Raw genomic sequence first — 20,390 nt, 5'->3', positions numbered from 1 at the left:
ATGGTCATGAGTGAGTGAGTGAGTGAATATGGTTTTACGCCGCTTTTAGCAATATTCCAGCAATATCACGGCGGGGGACATCAGATATGGGCTTCACATTGTACTTATGCCGGGAATCGAACCCGGGTCTTCGGCGTGACGAGCGAACGCTTTAACCACTAGGCTACCCGACCGCCCCTGACAATGGTCATGTGTGGAGCAAGACGATTACGATTAAACTAAACAACTATATGTTAGTACCCAATGTTTAGGGAGTTAGGAATGTGTACCCAGTGTTTAGGGAGTTAGGAATGAAATCGAATGCGTACTTCCCTCATCACCATGAGTGTGGTTTTACGCCGCTTTTAGCGACTCTCCAGGAATACTCACTGCGGGTAACACGGGAAATGGGGTTCACGCATTGTACCCATGTTTGAAATGAAAGAGAGGACGCTTTAACACCATGGATGATCAGCGACTGACAATGATGATACGAGTGCTTTAAAGGACGACATCGTGATTTAACAGGACTTACTATTGTTGTATGAAGGGGGTCTGATAAAAAACAAGAACAAATGCAATTTAGTAATTAAAACATGACGATTACCTGATCTGTCAAAACGTATCTCATTATTCTCATGACAAGACCAGAGAATTTCAAAGCTCCAGTTCTTTTCACTGACACAACCAATTCCACGAGGCCAAACAAACTTACCAGTTTTCAACAGGCAATCAGATACAGCTAATCCTACCATTTGCCAATTATCTTGGTGCCATATTCCAGCGTAGTGTGGTGTCGTGTTGTGGTATAGCGTGGTGAGCTATGTTCTCGTATAGCTTCCTGTCTACTAGGATAACTTGGGGTCATGGTCTACTATAATGTGGTACTATGTTCTAGTATATCTTAGTGCTATGTTCTAGTGTAGTGTGGTGCCATATTATAGTGTAGCGTGGTGCCACTTTCCAGTATATATTGATACCATACATGGTCTGTTGTCGGCCCATAACCCGGCCACCATGCCATTCCTCTCTGGGGTCCGACCGTACACTCGACAGAAGTCAAGCGGGGAGCGGTCAACTGGACACGACTAGTGTATGGTTTGTGTTATATATGTAATAAAGGAGGCTAAGTATATTTTATTTGTTTCAGATGTAGATAACCCAGCCGCTCCTGCCCAGGCCTACAAACCGTGCTGTGAATTCACCGAGTTCCACCGGAAGTGTCTTTGGGGTGTGCTTCTCGCCATCTTGATAGCTGTCACGTGGGTTGCGTTTTCGGAACTGGCCCAAAATGCCAGTCAGCCGGGTTTCGACGCTCCCTTCGCCCTCTCCTACTTCTGTACGATGTGGGTGACCATGTTCTTCCCCGCGTACTTGCTACTGGTCAACGTACGGGGAAGGAAATCACCAAAGGACACTTTAAGGTATATACATAACATATGTACGCGCCATGCTTTGACTGGTCGGTGAAATTGTGTGTTGAACGTTCACGTGTTGTTCACCCCTCTAATACATGAGAGTGAAGCGAGTTTAAACCGCACTCAGAAATAGTGGTTGATATTATAAACATTGTACGATGACGATCAACAACACCGCCATCTTTTAACGACAATCATAGGTTGCTGGGACCTTTTCCAGACCAGTGAAGATCCGGGGTAGAATAGGTCTTCAGCAACCCATGCTTGCCGTAAAAGGTGTCTATGCTTGTCGTAAAAGGCGACTAACGGGATCGGGTGGTCAGGGTCGCTGACTTGGTTGAAGCATGTCATCGTATCCCAATTGCGTACGTAGATCGATGCTCATTATGTCAATCACTGGATTCTATGTCCAGATTCGATTATTTACAGACCGTCGTCATATAGATGGAATATTGCTGAGTGTTGCGTTAAACAACAAACAAACAAACAAACAAACAAATCTAACCCGGAATCCCCTCGCGGACAAATATATGGTGTGCTGAGTATTGGTTGAGGGTCCATCTCTTTATAGATGTATCTGGCGAATCCCTTTCGTGGTCCTCCCCTGTTGTATTACTAGAACCTTAAACTATCTTTCGTTGTCGACGTGGAGGGATCTAAGAAGGATTAGACCGTATTCCCTATTACCGTCATGATAATAGTAAAGAACGACGCCTACGGTCCTCATTTCCTGTCTTAGTCTAGCCGTGTAATTAGTGCCTTCAATCTAATTACAATCAGATCTTTTACTCTCATACAATACCTCTGTGTGAATTTCCGGGGGCACCCCCATATATGGTCACGTCAGGGGAACATTATAATGAACCAATCAACATCGAGGCTTTTAAATTCTTGAAACGAGTGAGCGAAGCATTCAGACTTCTGTAGCTCAAAAATGAATTGAATCGATAAGTTCCGACTGTAGATACATAGGGCCGCGACGTTATATTTTTGTGGATACTTTATATACCCTGAACTCCCTGACCTCTACACCCAAAAGCGAGTACCAGCAAAGGCATACGTGTGTCCTGTGTGGGTATTTATTTTCAAGTCGACACGTTTCAGAAAACTGGCATTTTATTTGCCCCAAAACACACACATTTTGCATTCTGATTTTAAGTTCTTTTAGGGTGTCGACATATCTCTAACGCATCGGAGTGAAGGACATTAATTTAATGAGATGGTGAACGGTTCACCTTAAGTTTGATTCCCTACATCCCAGTCCAAAGGATGAAAACCATTTCTGGTATTCTCCCGTTTTGGGGTTTCTGGAATATACTGAAGAAAAACAATACCGCTCAATTTAAGATAATGTTCCGTGATACACCTGAATTGTGTAATCATACACAAAGGCTAACTAATGTAATATATAGATTGACACAGCGATGAAGCCAAATGTGGGTAGTATGTCTTTGTTTGTTCGTACCACGCCCAGTACATCGTCCCGCTGGTCACTTACAAAAAGATGTTCTCTATGAATACTCTAAATTACCAGGTATAATCCCAGTCAGGGCTAGCACATGTGAGTGTAGCGTCCTCATCGAGCAGATCAATGCACAATGTCAGGCCACAGCCTGATAGTCATACTATCTTCGTGATGACAAATCAGCGTGTGTCGACAGTGACATTAGGAGACGAGCACATACACGTATAGACACATCTTCATCCACGAACGCCATTAAGATCTACGGCACAATGAGGAGTAATAAGGCGCTTAAGTCCTGATCTTTCATATTAATTATATGGTATTGATCAGCAGTCTGAAGGGACCATTTCCTGCAAGCGGGATACAGAGACGGGTCAACTATTGTGTTGTGCTTAATCTCACAAGAAGCCGTGTTGGGCATATATAGAGGATGTTATGTGAGTGTTCATGTCATACTATGTTTACGACACATGACACGTCGTGGGTTTCAGCAAAGTGGTAAACGTCTAAAGCCTGCATCAACTAGGGTTTTCCTCCCACATCTAGCTGACACGCAGAGATATAACTAAGATAATGTGTAAACAGTCAAACAAAACTCAATCAATATTGCTGATAAAGGGGTAAATTGTTTGTGCTGTGTGAAACGTAAGAACCGTGGACAGTTATTGCTAATGATTTTGCTTCTATCAGTAAACAAGATGGAGTCACACATATACGCATCAGTAGACGAGATGGAGTCGCAGATACGCATCGGTAGATACGATAGAGGCACAGAGGTATGCGTCTGTATACAAGATGGAATCATAGATGTACGTATTGATAGATAAGATGGAGTCACAGATGTACGCATCGGTAGACAAGATGGCGTCAAGTACACATATTGACAGATATAGCGGCATCGCAAATTCACGTACCAGTAGATAAGGCGGCATCAAAAGTATACGTAACGGGTGATAAGATGGAGTCACAGATATACGCATCGATAGATAAGATAGAGTCACAGATATACGCATCGATAGATAAGATAGAGTCACAGATATGCGCATCGATAGATAAGATAGAGTCACAGATATACGCATCGATAGATAAGATAGAGTCACAGATATACGTATCTGTAGTCGAGATGGAGTCACAGATGAACGCATCGGTAGACGAAATTGAGTCACAAATATACACATCGGTAGAGAAACGGCACTCTTTATTTACATCACCGTACATATCCCCCCCCCCCCCCCCCCCCCCACACACACACAGCTCTCTCTCTCTCTCTCTCTCTCTCTCTCTCTCCACATACCCCACTCCCTCCATCCCCCTCCTCTCTCCATCTCTCACCACCATGACAACTTATTATCTTTTATGTCTTTTCAGGGACGGACTCCGGATATTCCAAGGACCTGACGAGTTCAAACGCGGTCCATTTGTGGGGAAAACAGCAATATTCTGCTTGGTGTGGAGTGTCACGATTTTCACCTATATAAAAGCTCTTGGATTATTGGCTGCAGCTGACGCCACAGCTCTTTATGCGACCAATCAGAGCTTTGTTTACATGCTGTCTTGGATAGTACTATTCGAGAAATTTGTAGCAATGAGGGTAGGTACTGATATGTGTATCTAGATTGTGTGTGCGTTCGTGCGTGCGTGCGTGCGTGCGTGCGTGCGTGTGCATGTGTGTGTGTCTGCATGCATCATGCATAGTTAGGCCCGTTGATAACGTATCATCGTTCGCCGTAGGAGAAGATTGTTCCTCGCAATATCGATCACTGGATTGTTGTTTAGCGCCGAAATATTCCATCTATATGACGCTGGTCTGTAAACAATCGAGTGTGGACCAGAGAATCCAATGATTGACGCATGCACCTTGGGATATGATGACACGCATCAACCAAGTCAGGAACACCCGATCCCGTATGTCGTCTCTCGGGGCAGGCATGGGTTGCTGAAGACAAATTCTGATCCGGATTTGTATGACTAGTGACAAGTGGATTGTTGTGTACACAGTTAGAATATTGGTCAATTTATAAAGCCACAAAGTCATTTTTGCATTAGAAAATGCACTTACTGAAACCTAAGAAAATGAAACTCTGGAAAACAAGTTATACAATGAACATTTCCCCGACGTCAAGTTTGTATTGAGTGGATCATACGTTATCGGGTAACTCACCTGAATAAATGTGGCTATCATTTGTTTCTATCTGAGAAAACACACGTCGACTAACTCTACTGATCTCTAATTATCAGTCGTTTATCGTGTCTCCATGGTGACATGGTGGTTAATAATAGCCATTCTTCTCCTTGAAAAGGGATACGCTGAAATATGCTGAAACGGCCCAATTGTTCAATTAATCTCAAGAACGGCGTTCAGTGACAGAGTATGTAAGTGTGAAACATCCCAGTTACCATGGAAACCATGCTAATCTTTTCTCAGAGGTTAGTGGTAATTGAAGGGACACATTAGAAGAAACGGCAGCTGAGGAAATCATTATGGTTAGTGCTGGGGACAATTAGAGGTAATCTGCTTAAATAACTTTATAAGTCACTTGCATTAATACCTTTTCCGAGTTTACTTTCTAATTAATTAATCTGGATGATCGTTGCATGATTAACAAATACGCCGATATGTGAAGGTCGAGCTGATGTAAGTATCAGCTTGGCAGTCTCTGTCTGGTCTCTCAGTGAAAACCAATACACCCCCTGCCGGTACAGTTCCCACCCCGACCTGCAGCAACAATACCATTTCTAAATAGAGCTTCAACATGGTGAAATAATACAAACACCAGGTGAAACCTTACATGGTGAAAAAATGACCAGGCCAGGTAGAAACCCAACTTGGTGAAATAATACCCACGGCAGATAGAAGCCCTTCATTGAGAAATAATACCCACGCCAGGTAGAGATCCCACATCTAGAAATAATACACACGCCAGGTAGAAACCCTTCATTGAGAAATAATACCCACGCCAGGTAGAGACCCCACTTGAGAAATAATACCCACGCCAGGTAGAGACCCCACTTGGTGAAATAATACCCACGCCAGGTAGAAACCCCACGTGCAGAAATAATACCCACGACAGCAAAAAAAAAACCCACATGGAGAAATAATACCGACGCCAAGTAGAAACCCTTCATGAAGAAATAATACCAACGCCAGGTATAGACCCCACTTGGTGAAATAATACCCACGCCAGGTAGAGATCCCACATCTAGAAATAATACCCACGCCAGGTAGAAACCCCACGGGTAGAAATAATACCCACGCCAGCAAAAAAAAAACCCACATGGAGAAATAATACCCAAGCCAGGTAGAAACCCTTCGTGGAGAAATAATACCCACGCCAGGTAGAAATCCCACATTGTGAAATAATACCATGTTTTCGGTTGTTTTTATACATGATTTATCACATATTTGTATGACAAATTGTGTTAATTTGCACAAGGTTACGATAAAAGTAAGTGAAACATCAAAATATTGCAAAACAGACTCCATGTCCATTATGGGCCACCGTAAGGTAGAGATCCCACATTAGAAATAATACACACACCAGGTAGAGATCCCACATGGAGAAATCATACCCATACCATTTAGAGATCCCACTTGGAGAAATAATTCTAACACCAGGTAGAAACCCTACATGGAGAAATAATACCCACGCCAGATAGTAACCCCACATGGAGAAATAAGACTAACACCAGGCAGAAGTTCCAAGTAGATACCCGCATTTAATGTGGCACACGTGGAGTCTAGCACATGAAGTTGACCAGGTAGCATCTTCCCTAGCCAAGGGAGTTCACTGACTGTAAAAGTCTAGCGCTGGAAACTCAGCCTGGTTCCCTGGGTATGCTGCGCTGGCGCAGTGTAGCGCCAGCGCTAGCATAATCAGGGAACCAGTCTGCTGGGAACTCTTGTATCATAGTCAGTTAACTTGCTGATGATGCTCACACCAATGTCACGCCCATTAAAGGAGCTGGAAATCTGTCAGAAAAGATATTCACAAAAGAAACAGATACCAAGTTACGTTTAATGCTGTCAACGAGAACTTATGATTTAATTAGGTAGAATGTCCACAGAGTGAATGCGACTCGTCATATATCCCAGAGTTGGGTTAGGTAATTTACCTGGTTCAGTGACTACTACTAATCACCAAGCTTCCATGCAAGTAGTAGCAACATCTGGAAGAAAATCGATGACTTTGATAGTTCATTGCCTCTTTCCAGGGATTATTCTGTACATAATTAGCCCTTTCCCTGCTCGACATCATTACCCCCCCCCCCCCCCACACACACACACACACACACTCCCACCCGTACATAATTTCTCCATGCCTGTCCCTTCCCATTCTGTAATAATGCATCCCCTCCTATCTGTGTACGTGCCTACTCCTCCCTAATACCCCACACCACCCTAATTCTGTACATCGTTACTCCCCCATTCTATTCAACAGTAAACCCACCCTCCCCTCTAATTCTGTACATCGTTACTCCCCCATTCTGTACAACAGTAAACCCACCCTCCCCTCTAATTCTGTACATCGTTACTCCCCCATTCTGTACAACAGTAAACCCACCCTCCCCTCTAATTCTGTACATCGTTACTCCCCCATTCTATACAACAGTAAACCCACCCTCCCCTCTAATTCTGTACATCGTTACTGCCCCAATCTATACAACAGTAAACCCACCCTCTAATTCCTGAAGAGTCCCGATTCACTTACACTTCTTTGATCGACGTGGTCGAGCTTTGCGGCATACTGACAACATATGCCAGCATACTGACATCCTTTGTTGTCGGGGCGGTCGGGGAGCCTAGTGGTTAAAGCGTTCGCTCGTCACGCCGAAGACCCGGGTTCGAGTCCCGACATGGGTACAATGTGTGAAGCTCATTTCTGGTGTCCCCCGCCGTGATATTGCTGGAATATTGCTAAAAGCGGCGTAAAATCATACTCACTCACTCCTTTGTTGTCCCGTTGGGAAGGCGTTTGGGCCGACGTTTTGTCTTTCAGGACGACAGCGCCTGCGCTTACCGTGTGCAGGAATCATCAATGCTCAACAGCCATAGAATTATGGCCAGGAATGAGGCCAGGGTACCGTTGTACAAAACAACCTTAGCGATACGACTGTTGTAAATCTATGTTATGGTATGGGGGTCACGATCACCTTAATTAGCGCTACGACTGTTGTAAATCTATGTTAAGGTATGGGAGTTACGATCACCTTAGGGCTACGACTGTTGTAAATCTTTGTTAAGGTATGGGAGTAACGATCACCTTAACGCTAAGACTGTTGTAAATCTATGTTAAGGTATGGGAGTAACGATCACCTTAGCGCTAAGACAGTTGTAAATCTATGTTAAGGTATGGGAGTTACGATCACCTTAGCGCACAGATCGCTTTGCACAACGAACACCAGATCTTTCCCCTACTGAACACGTCTGAGACATAACAGGGAGACGTACTCGTCAACGTCATAGGCCGCCGACCACGTTGGCTGAACTTGGCCAGGCGCTGCAAGAAGAGTGGGACAGAGAAACCCAAAGCGCCAATGGGAAACTGTTACCAGTTTTCCAGGCGAGTGAATGAATGTTTGACAAATCGTGGCGGTATAACGCACTACTGATCCAAAACGTCCATCTTGAAACTTTCCATCTTACCCCTACGGCCCTCAAAGCTCGTTGGCGGTCATAATATCTATCTACTGTCATGCTTCTCTACCTGTTGTAATGTGTTTCCAATCGTTCATCGTGATCATACAACTATCTCTAGAAAATACTATATTTTACAATTTTGGAAATTTTAACTTACAATGTATTTCCGAGTATCCTTACCTTTTAAAGAGTATGGCATGTATCATTATGAAATGAGGTTTGGGGCAGAATCTTGATCAAACTGAACATTTTGTACTGATAATACGTTCGCGATGTAAACACTGACTTTTCATCAGTCCATGTAATACAGGGAGATAGAATATTACGTTGAACCGTTTTCACTCGCCTACAGCAGCGAGCAATTTTATCTCCCCAAATTAGCTTACTGATTGTGTCGATAATGCATTGCGCCTTAGCAACTGTAGTATGTGTCCTTTCTGTGTGGTTTATCTCCATGGAGATATGACATCAGGCTTTCCTGGTAATAATTTAGCCAGATGGCGACGATTGATTAACACTACACTGTAAAGATTTGCTGCTATTAGCTGGAACTATTGCTAGGCAATCTCAGGTGAAATTACACCTGTTAGTAATAGGCTACGCAATCGACCAACGTCGGTCGAAGATGACTTCCGTGTTGTATTCCCTCAGTCGGACATCAACATGGACAGAGGCTATCAGAGCGTCTAGACTTGTCGATGTTGTAAGGGTCAAGCGAGACACAAGAAGCGCGCTGACCGGTAACGATTTTTGTCCACTACATTGAGCGTCGATGCTGGATCAGGTTATTACAAGTTTTAAGACGTGTCTCGTCAACACGAGGGGCTTTGTACGACCAAGATTGTTTGGGTTTGGCCGGTAAAACTTTTACATGTAAAATACATAATATCAAAGTTGTACAGGAAGGGTTCTTGACTTAACCTCTGTTTGTTTGTTTGTTGTTCAACACCGCAATCGAGACTGGACCAGCTAGACAATCCAGTGATTGCCATCATGAGCATCGATCTTAGCAAATGGGATCGATGACATGCATCATCCAAGTCAGCAAGCCTGACCACCCGATCCCGTTAGTCTACTCTTACGATGTGCATGGGTTTTTGAAGACCTGTTCTAACGCGGATATTCACGGGTCCTTGACTTTATTATACCGCCATTTTGCTGACAGGTTTTCTTCCGCGAAACAAACACGTTTGCGTATACGTGCACATGGAACGAATCAAACAAGCATGTTGTAACTGATGAGAATCACGGCACGTCAGACTGATTGTAGGAGTGAGTGAGTGAGTGAGTATGATTTTACGCCGCTTTTAGCAATAGTCCAGCAATATCACGGCGTGGGAATCTACACACGGGATTTCGGCGAGACGAGCGAGCGCTATAACCACCATGCTACCCTACCGCCCCAATGATTGCGGAAAAGGAGCCCGAAGTGATGCAGGTGTTAGACGTTTACCTCTTTCCTGAAACCCACGAGCACGGGTTTGGTGTTTAGAACCTAGAAATATAATCAAGGCGTGTTTGGGATTCAAACCCACTACCATTGGCTTATACACGCCAAGGGGAGACAACTCTGCACAGAGCAATGTGGACATGGCGATACACTGATACAATGTATCTATAGTTGGTGAATAGCATTATCCATATGACAGCTGTTTCTAATTAGGTTGTGCCTCTTACATAAGCAGTGACACTGTTAGATAATGTACCGTTGGTTTGGAACAAATAGTTACCGTTACTCTACACCTCACGCCTTGCGGTCAGTCGGTTAGAAGAAGATCCGGTCGTTTAAACGTGTTGTGTTTAATTTAAACTGAAGTTTAAAATATATTTGACTCGACTAACGGGATCGGGTGATCAGGCTCGCTGACTTGATTGATGCACGTCATCGATCCCAATTGCATATATCGAAGCTCATGATATCGATCACTGGATTGTTTAGTCCAGACTCGATTATTTACAGACCGCCGTCATATAGCTGGAATAGTGCGGCGTTAAACAATAAATCAAACCAAGACATAAGCGACTCTATTAAGACACGGAGAATGTATGTATGGTCAGAAAATATGTATCTGCTTCCGTTGTTTTGAAAACAACTATCATCTATTTATTTCATAAGGGACTTTATTAAGAAACGGAGAATGTATGTATGGTCAGAAAATATTTACAAGCTTGTGTTATTATGATAACAAGTCGTTTCCTCTTGAAGATGCAAACTGTGGGGACGTCCGTTGACACAATGACTGACCACAGGAGTCCGTATCTAAACATAGACGCCCTCATGCATATTCATGACCATCTCCACACGTGAGCCTTCGGGTGTGGAGATGGTCATGAATATGCATGAGGGCGTCTATTTTTAGATACGGACTCCTGTGGACTGACTGATAATGTAAGCGTCACGGACATACAGTGTATGCACATTTATCGTCCACGTGTGCGTGCTGTTCTCATAACGTTAATGCTTTCCTTAAAATAGTTCTTCATGTGCTTCCTCCGTACAACAGAATTATTCCTCAGCGTGTCTGCACAATTTAGGAACTCACGCAGAGGTAGAAACTCATATTTTCTGTCCACTCGTCCTTATAATGATAACATTTAGCAAAACTCTTAAAAAATGGCAAATTAGGACTACAGGACTGGTGCCAATTTCTCACGCTGCCGCGCAACTTTGCTATTCTGGAGAGGTTGTGTATAGGCGTTTAATTAGGTCACAAGAAGTTAATTATTTAAAGAGAGAACAAGATACCAGTATTTCAGCAAAAAGACCTCGTCAGCATCAATGACATCGTTCAACAAGGAACGAAAAGCCTTCAGATAAAATCTTGATATTCTTGTCATTCATAGACCTAATATACTTTTTATGTTCAAGACCAATTATTATCACTAGTCCTGGCCTTACCGTTCTCGTAATGAAGCCATGTTATACATCCCTGTAGTATATACATATAATAACAGCCCCATGGCACTGTAGCTCGCCTGTCATGTACTCATAGAAGCGAAACACATAACCAGTTTTTGCTTTGGGAAGTAACACGCATTTACTGCACATCGAAGTGAGTGAGTATGGTTTTAAGCCGCTTTTAGCATATATCCAATAATATCACGGCAGGGGACAACAGAAACATTATACCCATGTCGGAAATCGAACCCGATTCTTAGGCGTGACAAGCTAACCCTTTAACCACTACGCTACCCCACCTACCCCCAATGACAATACTTAACGGGATGTAAAAGTACATTTGCGCGAAGAGATGGCGAGGACAAGCCGAGTCTTAGTTTTCTCTCAACTGTTTCTCTACCCCGATAAAGTTGTGTCACGTATGCCCTATCTTTCTTACAGTCAAATACTGACTGTCGGAGTTTGTAGTGATGCTCACGAACCCCATGTTATATTTGCAACATCATGAACGGCGAATTTGAACGCTGATCCGGAAATCTTCAACAAACTGGAAATTGCATACAGCAGTTATGATTGAAACACATATTCAGCTCTCTGGAAAGGCGTTGTTAACCATAAGGCTTCTCTTTTCATTAATATTTTTGACTGAAAGAAGATACGTAAGTAATTATTATCAGGCACGATGATGACACTTTTTTCAAAGATGTGAACCGAGATTACTTCCATCGTCTTAATTTTTAATCTCGAGTTTTCTGATTTATTGTTGACTATGTTTAGCGTAGTTAATTATGATAGCGGAAATACAGCTATCTATTCCACTTCACCGTCAACTGAGCATCTGTTTAAACAAGCACATATGATAATAGCAAGTCATTAAAACGCTAACGAGAAATAACATCATTGGTATCCGGTCAGTTTTTAACGGAAGTGCTCAAATCAGCGCTAACATGCCGTGCTCTTGCTGTTTGATTGGGTTAAGGTTTCATCAAATACATCTCGGGTAAACCTCATGGAAGTAATTTTCTCTCTCAAAATTTCCATTGGGGTTTATGGGAGGTCGCATTATTTTTATAGACGTGTTTATTTGGATATTTTCAGTATATGTTGTCTCTGTTTGTTTCAGATTCTTGCTATGATATTCTCCATCACCGGCATCGTGCTCTTCGCCTACGTCGACGGCTTCGGCAGCCAGGCCATGTGGGGGGTCGTTGTAGCGGTAGCTGCATCAGCCGGCATCGCCACTTACAAGGTGAGTGAGTGAGTGAGTGAGTGAGTGAGAGATGCCCCACACTGATACGGGCCTATAAGTGACTCGTTACTGCTGCCCTTACCCCAGCTTCAACAAGTACAGATCACTGCATCTCCATCCTCTCAAACTTCGTGATGCTACTTTCTCACAAGCTGTTTCCTTATTGATAAGCATTTCGCAAGTAATGACTTTCATATACACCCATCGTATGATTGCGTTGATACTGTGCCGCACTGGCGTTAACTCTCTAACGTGTACACTGACAATCCACATGTGAGTGAGGACCGCCTCCGTGGTCTAGTGGTAGAGCGTCCGCCCGGAGAGCGGTGGGTCCGGAGTTCGATACCCGGCCAGGTCATACCAAAAGACGTTAAAAGATGGTACTTATTGTTTCCCTGTCTGGCGCTCGGCATTAAGTGGCTACAACAAGGACCTGTCGGCTCGGAGTCAATATGAGTGGGGTATTCATGTTCAACTGCGGCATGGTATCTCAGTGGGCTGGCACTATAAATGGGCATCACCGGTCTAGTACAAACGTGCATGCACGTCGCTATATACGTGCAGTAATCTTAGACGGGACGTTAAACCCCATTTGACTTCACCTCATGTGAGTGAGGTAGTTTAAGCATATTTCTGTTAAATCTTTGTCAGTTTAAAGTAGGAAAGGTTACGTTTCTGCCTTGGTGAACTCTACGAGTACAGGAAATGTTCTTATACACAAGAGACTCGTTCCAAAAAGTGATCATAGCGCAAAGACGATCGTAACTTCCTTTCTTTAACACTGACTTGCAATAGTCGCAGCGCTAAGATCGGTTTGAGGGACGGGACCAAGGGATCATGATGGGAAAATAGGCATTGAAACCAACGTCAGGTTGATTCTGATAGCTGTATAAACGCAGCATATACTTCACGGTTGGCCGAGGCTACGGGTACTGGATGCTTGGTGTTCACGTGTACTCTGCGATACCTGTTAGTACTTAAGGTTGTAAGGAGACATTAACCAGTATTGTTGAAAATTGTTAATATGAACAACTATGCAACTGACATGTTGCACATCTCCATTGCCAGTGAGTGCATCATGTCAAAGAATAATACATTCACGAACTGTGTGAAGATCAATACTGACTTTAAGTCAAGAACTTATGGTACAAGTCAAAATTGGGAATTTCTTCCGACATCATTTTCATCACTGACGCGTCAAGCACGGGAGAACACTCCCTACAAGGCGCCGGAATTCGCTTTGCAAAACTACTGTGCCAAACCTTTATGACAACGCGTTCGACATTATGTTTCTAGGGTTGTCAGCACCATACCATACCATTGGTTTCAGCAAAGCGGTAAAATGTCAGAGACCTGGATCATCCCTCCTACATCAAGCAGAGACGCCAACTGAACCACTGTCAAAACTCACTCACCATTGCGAGGATGTAACCTTGAACCTTTGTCTTGCAGGTCCTTCTGAAGAAACTAGTTGGAGCTGCGACCTTAGGACAAATCTCTTTATTTTTAACATTAATAGGTAAGTGATATATATATAAAGGGTATTATTCAAAGAATATTTGATGAACAAAAAAAGAAAGAAATGGGAAATAGAACGTGTATATCTTCACTTATTGGTATAATTCAAAGAATATTTAATGAATAAAAAAAGAAAGAAAAGGGAAATAGATCGTGTATATCTTCCCTTATTGGCCTAAAATCGCCCGGTTCATTGTCCGTATATAAGAGTCTGTTCATCGATGTTCGAGTTGAAACATTCAAGTGGATTCGAATCCTATGAACCGTCGGACCAAATATGTATTGGATGCCGGTGATGAAGATACAGTTGGTTAGTATGTAGGTAAACTATGCATCGTGTTGCTATTACTCTGTAAGTAGGGCGCTCGATCGCTACATTCCGTGACTCGTAGGATTACAAGAGTCGTCAGCGCAGTATTATCTCCCTGATGACCGCCAGCACCTGGCTGTATGCCCTGAAAGTACTCACATATTCCTGTTAAACACGTGGAAATATGAGCACCCGGGTTTTAAAATAATCTGCATCAGAAGCCATGTATTCATTGCTACAGCATTTGCGGTTGTAAAGCCTTGGGTAAACAATGGCGAATTGCCACCCACTCTTTTTTCTGAACCATAATGGCGGATTTTCTGCATAGACTTTGCTGACTTCACAGAAGTGTGGCTCCGTGTGCACAATAACAAAGCATGTGTCACATATTAGTTATTTCTTCCTCTATTAAATCCTCCATAGCTATGACAACCTCCTGTGCTGGGATCGGTTGTGTTTGTTCTTGGTAATTGTCTTCGATCTACCGTAGAATATCTCTCGGTTGAAGCAGGATAGCCATTTATCAGTTTTAACATGCATTTTCCCGAATCTTTGAAAGATCGAGTGTTTTAACTTCCGATGTTTGTCATGTGGATTTAGCTGATTCGCAAAGCAGATATTTTTTTCTTTTTTGTCTTTGTTTAAATGACACCAGGTAAAAATGAACACCTTCCTCTTAGCTCAGAACTGCGGATTGGTTGTCCCTCGTGAATCAATGCTACCTTTCACACACTCGGTGAAGGTCATCCATACTTTCGAGTAGCTCGTACGTTATTCTATAATTATATACTATTATATCTCCCGAGGCCAACATAAGTCCGCCAATGTAAAATGTTTTAAGGTAATTACATTTCATCTCACGGTCTGCATGAACGTGTCCACTCGGGCAGTATTATCTATGGACTTTTATAACAAAATATTTCGTTTCCAAAGGAACAATAAACATTGCCTGCCTGTGGCCGATAGTCCTCGCCCTGTACTACACTGGGGTAGAGGTCATCGACTGGAACCAGTTGCCGTGGCAATTCATCTGTCCAACTGCTGCTTTGACTGTAGGTAAGTATTTTGACAGGAACCAGTTGTCGTGGAAATTCATCTTTCCAACTGCTGCTTTGACTATAGGTAAGTTCTTTGACTGGAACCAGTTGCCATGGAATTTCAATGTCCAACTGCTGCTTTGACTGTAGGTAAGTACTTTGACAGGTACCAGTTGTCGTGGCAATTCATCTGTCCAGCTGCTGCTTTGACTATAGGTAAGTTCTTTGACTGGAACCAGTTGCCATGGAATTTCAATGTCCAACTGCTGTTTTGACTGTAGGTAAGTTCTTTGACAGGAACCAGTTCTCATGGCAATTCATTTGCCCAACTGCTGCTTTGACTATAGGTAAGTTCTTTGACTGGAACCAGTTGCCATGGAAATTCAATGTCCATCTGCTGCTTTGACTGTAGGTAAGTTCTTTGACTGGAACCAGTTGCCATGGCGATGCATCTGTCCAACTGCTGTTATAGCTGTAGGTTTACTTGAATCGGTTGCCGTGACGATACATCTGTTAATCTGCATCTGACTGCATAAGTTCTTTGATGCGACCAGTCATGAAGAATACATTGTTTTGACAGAAATGTAATATTTCAGGTCTCTACAATTACACTGAGGGTTTGATATTTATCATAATAATTTTCAAGGACAGAATATTCTCAACAGATTGACGACTTTCACACAAGTGGACATGTTAACGATTACAATTATGTTCCAGTAATGCGACATTTATATAGGGTTCTATTCCTCCATCAGCATTGGAAGCATCAGTCTCAGCAATGTTTGCCACGAATAGCTATTTACAACCTTTACCACTGACTAACACATTGTTGGAAGACATTGCACAGTATTATTTAAAGCGCCTCACAACGATAAAAGCAGCAGACTTTTAATATTAAATAGGGAAATCCGGTCGTGAAAGAGGAGACAATGTAAGTTCGCTTTGAAGGGTAATCTACTCATGTACGGTGTATGATAGTCCTGAATCATGAGTGTGGAATTTATATTTTTTAGGTATGTTATTTTACTAAGAGCCTGGGCAAGTCTAGATCAAACTAACCAAGTCTAGTTGAACAGCAGAAGAGGAAAGGTCCTTTCTAAAAAGAATATATATATATATATATATATATATATATATATATATATATATATATATTATTTTAGTGACATGTTGTCATTGACAAAGTGTTAGCCTAGGTGTATGACATCTGGGTAGATTATTATACCACAACAGTTATGTCTGAAGGAAGACAATGCCTCTGTTTCAGTGTACCAAATACTGATCAACTATGTCGCTGTGCTGACGTATCCACTCTTTACCGGTCTGGGCCTGGCCGTGGCTATTCCCCTCTGTGCAGGTAAGGCGAAAACACAACCACCACGTCATACGTTCCTGGTCCCAGCCCGCCCCGTGTGCGTGCGTGCTTGCGGCGTGCGGGCGTGCTGTGTACTGTAGCATGCTTGAGAAAACATTTCGCGTTTGGTATTGGTGTAATTTGTTGTAAATCAAAAGGTTGGTTTTTTGTCTATGTTTACTATGCTTACAAAATGTGTACGCACCACCTGTCTTCTGTTCTGATATGCCCGTCATGTAATTGATAAAACATTCACGCTGGTCCCATCTTCTCAGACAAACAATGATATATGTTGGCGTTGTTTCCAGTCGCTGACTCTGTGTGGAAGGGTCGGGAGTTCTCGGGGATGAAGATCGCTGCCCTCGTGTTAATCTGCATCGGTCTGCTGCTTATCTTGCTTCCGGAGAACTGGCATGAGGTCATCCTCAAACCCTTCCGAGTGAAACAGCAGAGGAGGGACACGGAACAGCCAGTCGGGGAGACACTACGGAGTCGGCTACACAGGACCACATGTATGTGATGGCCAGGGGAGGGACACACAACAGCTAATTGAGGACATGGGACACACAGTCGAAGACAACATCGTCCATGGGGCAGACCAAACGGGGGTTGTTGTTGTTGTTGATAATGTCGCTGCTGGATAGGGGTTTGAGGCAGTAGGTAACTTCAATGAACAGTGAGTCATTACTAGAAGAGTGCGAGTTTAGTTCGAAGTGAAGTCTACGAAGAAGGGTAGTGGAATGAGTTGTGACCAAGGTGATGGGAGGATGAGGCCAAGTGTCGCTGAAACCCTCATAGGCTACAGTCACAAATGACCGGATCTAGGGGCACCACGATGCCTGGTGCCTTTTTCCAGTCTGTATTTAACATTGTAGATTCTGCCCTGTTTGAACCTCAGACAATAAGGTAACCAGTTAGTGCTAGTTTCAACTACTTCTCAAAACTGGCAGACGAAGAATTTGATCGTCGTCTGTATGGCTGAATCCGAGATGTTGTGTAGCGAGGCCTATTGTCCTAAGATGAAGCCTATTGTCCTAAGATGAAGCCTGTTGTCCTAAGATGGAGCCTGTTGTCCTAAGATGAAGTATACGGTCCTACGGTGAAGCAAGGAGTTTGAGCGGGAGGAATTGTGAGCTTATATCGGTGAAGGGTCATTCATTGAAGAACATCAGTATCATGCCTCTCCACGAATTTGATCATACCACCAGTTCGCCGTAACTGATGCGCGCCGATGGTTGTAGAATGGACATTCGTTTCAAATATGATTACTGTCATACTTCTGCCAGCTTCTTGACAATCAACTGCTTGCTAATATGGCTTCAACTCAGAAGTGGGAGGAGAATGAATTGACAGTTACAAAGAGTCAGTTCAAAGCAGAGAGTCCTCGCGTTGATGGGAGAAACTGGTTTGCCGTGCATCGTGATGCTGCCACGAACTGACATCTACATGGTATTGCTCAGTCCTGTTATTTTGGTATGACAAAACGTCTAGACCCGTGGAGACAATCAGGAACAGAGATTGTGGTCGTCACAGACAGCTATGACGTAAGGGTTGTTTTTGGTAGATCATAAGGACCAAGAGTTCCAGAGTAACCATAGAAACATTCTCAGGACTGCTGGGAGATTGTAGTGTGCTTCGTGACTTTAGCTGACTTCGTGATTGGTTTTGCACGTAACCAAACGCTACTGTAATTTCAAGATTACTGGGGCCTCGAAATTAAAAGTTTGCAATTCCTAACTCCAAAAGTTTCTCTTTGGATGGGCGCGGTCGGGTAGCCTAGTGGTTAAAGCGTTCGCTCGTCACGCCGAAGACCCGGGTTCGATTCCCGACATGGGTACAATGTGTGAAGCCCATTTCTGGTGTCCCCCGCCGTGATATTGCTGGAATATTGCTAGAGCGGCGTAAAACCATACTCACTCACTCACTCACTTCGCTTTGGATCAAATCGATTATTGTCCACGACGTTCTTTCGACACTCTGTACATATCATTGCTTCTGGTCGTGAGCTGCATCTCCTGATCACGACCTAGCTTTACTGTTCAAATATACAGGGAAATGTGTCACAAGAAGATGATTGTAAGTTGTGTTACAAAATGTATTTTGAATGATTTTATACTGAATACATTACGATTTTACCACAGATGAAGACCTTTAGACCTCTCAAACGACAACGTTGAGGGTAGTTTATTTTAGTTTGATAGCATAGTCAATGCAAGGGAGGTAACTCTCATTATTGAAGCTTTCATCACTGCGGAGCTTTTAATATTTCTAAACGTGTATTGTTTGAAAATTTTGAACTGTTAAACAATCATTTTCTAGACAATGTCCAGTGTCATGATCAGTGACGTATGTGGCCGTTTTGAGGGAATAATTTCACAAATGGACGCCTTGTAAACGATGTGAACAATGCCAGTGTCAATTTTTGATGACAACATCGGTGTAGGTTAAGAAACGGGTCACTCAGACATAAGACATGGTAGATATCACTGATAACAAGTGCCCTGTGTCATCTGTGTAATTATGTTTATTTCGTATGCATAAACTAACTCGCAATCGCATGTCGGATCATAAGAACTTGAATAGCAATCTTTGTAAATATCAACAATTCGTGTCATTATTCCATGTGCCAAACTTGACCTTGTTATCATGAGTGGGAACGTTGTGTGTACATATTACATGTTGAAAGTTGTAGACTGTAAATCATGCCTGTGTTTGTGAATGTTTGTTTATGGATAAACATCATTTAAGTAAACTGGAACGTTGTTGTATTTACGACTGATTGGTGTTTGGGTACAGGTTTGGTTAGGCTGGGGTGGGAGGGGTTTTTTTTCTTTTTTTTTCTTTTTTTTTTCTTTTTTTTTGTGTGTGTGTGTGAGGGGGCGGGGGTGTGTGTGTGTGGGGTGGGGGTGGGGGGGGGTGGGGGGGGGGTGGGGGGTCTAGTTGACAAATCTCTTACAATAACCTAACCAGAAGGCGGCTCCGGGTTCATGCTTTTTATCCCGACCCGTGAAGATCCGGGGTAGAACAGGTCTTCAGCAACCCATGCTTGCCGTTGAAGGCGATTATGCTGGGTCCCGGGATCGGGAGGTCAGGCTCGCTGACTTGGTTGAGGCATGTCATCGTATCCCAATTACATGATGTCAATCACTGGATTGTCTGGTCCAGACTCGATTATTCAATACCGCCATCATATAGCTGGAATATTGCTGAGTGCGGCGTTAAACAACAAACAAACAAACAAACAAATCTTATCCCCAGTAGTCATGGTAACACTGCTACATGAAGCGAGAGAGCCACTTCTCTAATCACCCTGTCACCAAGTTCAATAGGTAAAAATTACCGCAACAATGTTTGACACTATATTAAACGTGACGAGAGCAGGCCCAGCTGATGTCTTTTCGGGCATTGAATGTTTTGCTGCATCACAAACTGAATCGTGGTTTCTTAGGTAACACTGCTGTGTTTCAAATGTGGTTTAGGAGCCCTGTGTTTGTACATTCCTCTTCGGATTTATAGCGAGTGT

The 20,390-nt window shown here is 43.1% G+C and overlaps 1 protein-coding gene across 1 annotated transcript; it reads left to right on the top strand.

Annotated features, from left to right (window-relative positions):
- On the top strand, positions 1-19,518 carry LOC139454747 (solute carrier family 35 member F4-like). The gene is made up of 8 exons (XM_071236425.1): positions 1-10; positions 1,130-1,403; positions 4,231-4,453; positions 12,523-12,648; positions 14,101-14,167; positions 15,410-15,532; positions 16,781-16,870; positions 17,176-19,518. Exons 1-8 carry the CDS (start codon positions 1-3, stop codon positions 17,385-17,387), a joined length of 1,125 nt encoding a protein of 374 aa, XP_071092526.1. The 3' UTR covers positions 17,388-19,518.
- Positions 19,519-20,390: the final 872 nt, after the last annotated feature.

This window comes from Haliotis cracherodii, unplaced genomic scaffold (genome assembly GCF_022045235.1).
Source record: "Haliotis cracherodii isolate W230 unplaced genomic scaffold, xgHalCrac1.p SCAF_1, whole genome shotgun sequence".
NCBI classification, from domain to species: domain Eukaryota; kingdom Metazoa; phylum Mollusca; class Gastropoda; order Lepetellida; family Haliotidae; genus Haliotis; species Haliotis cracherodii.
This window is presented reverse-complemented; position numbering and strand designations above follow the sequence as displayed.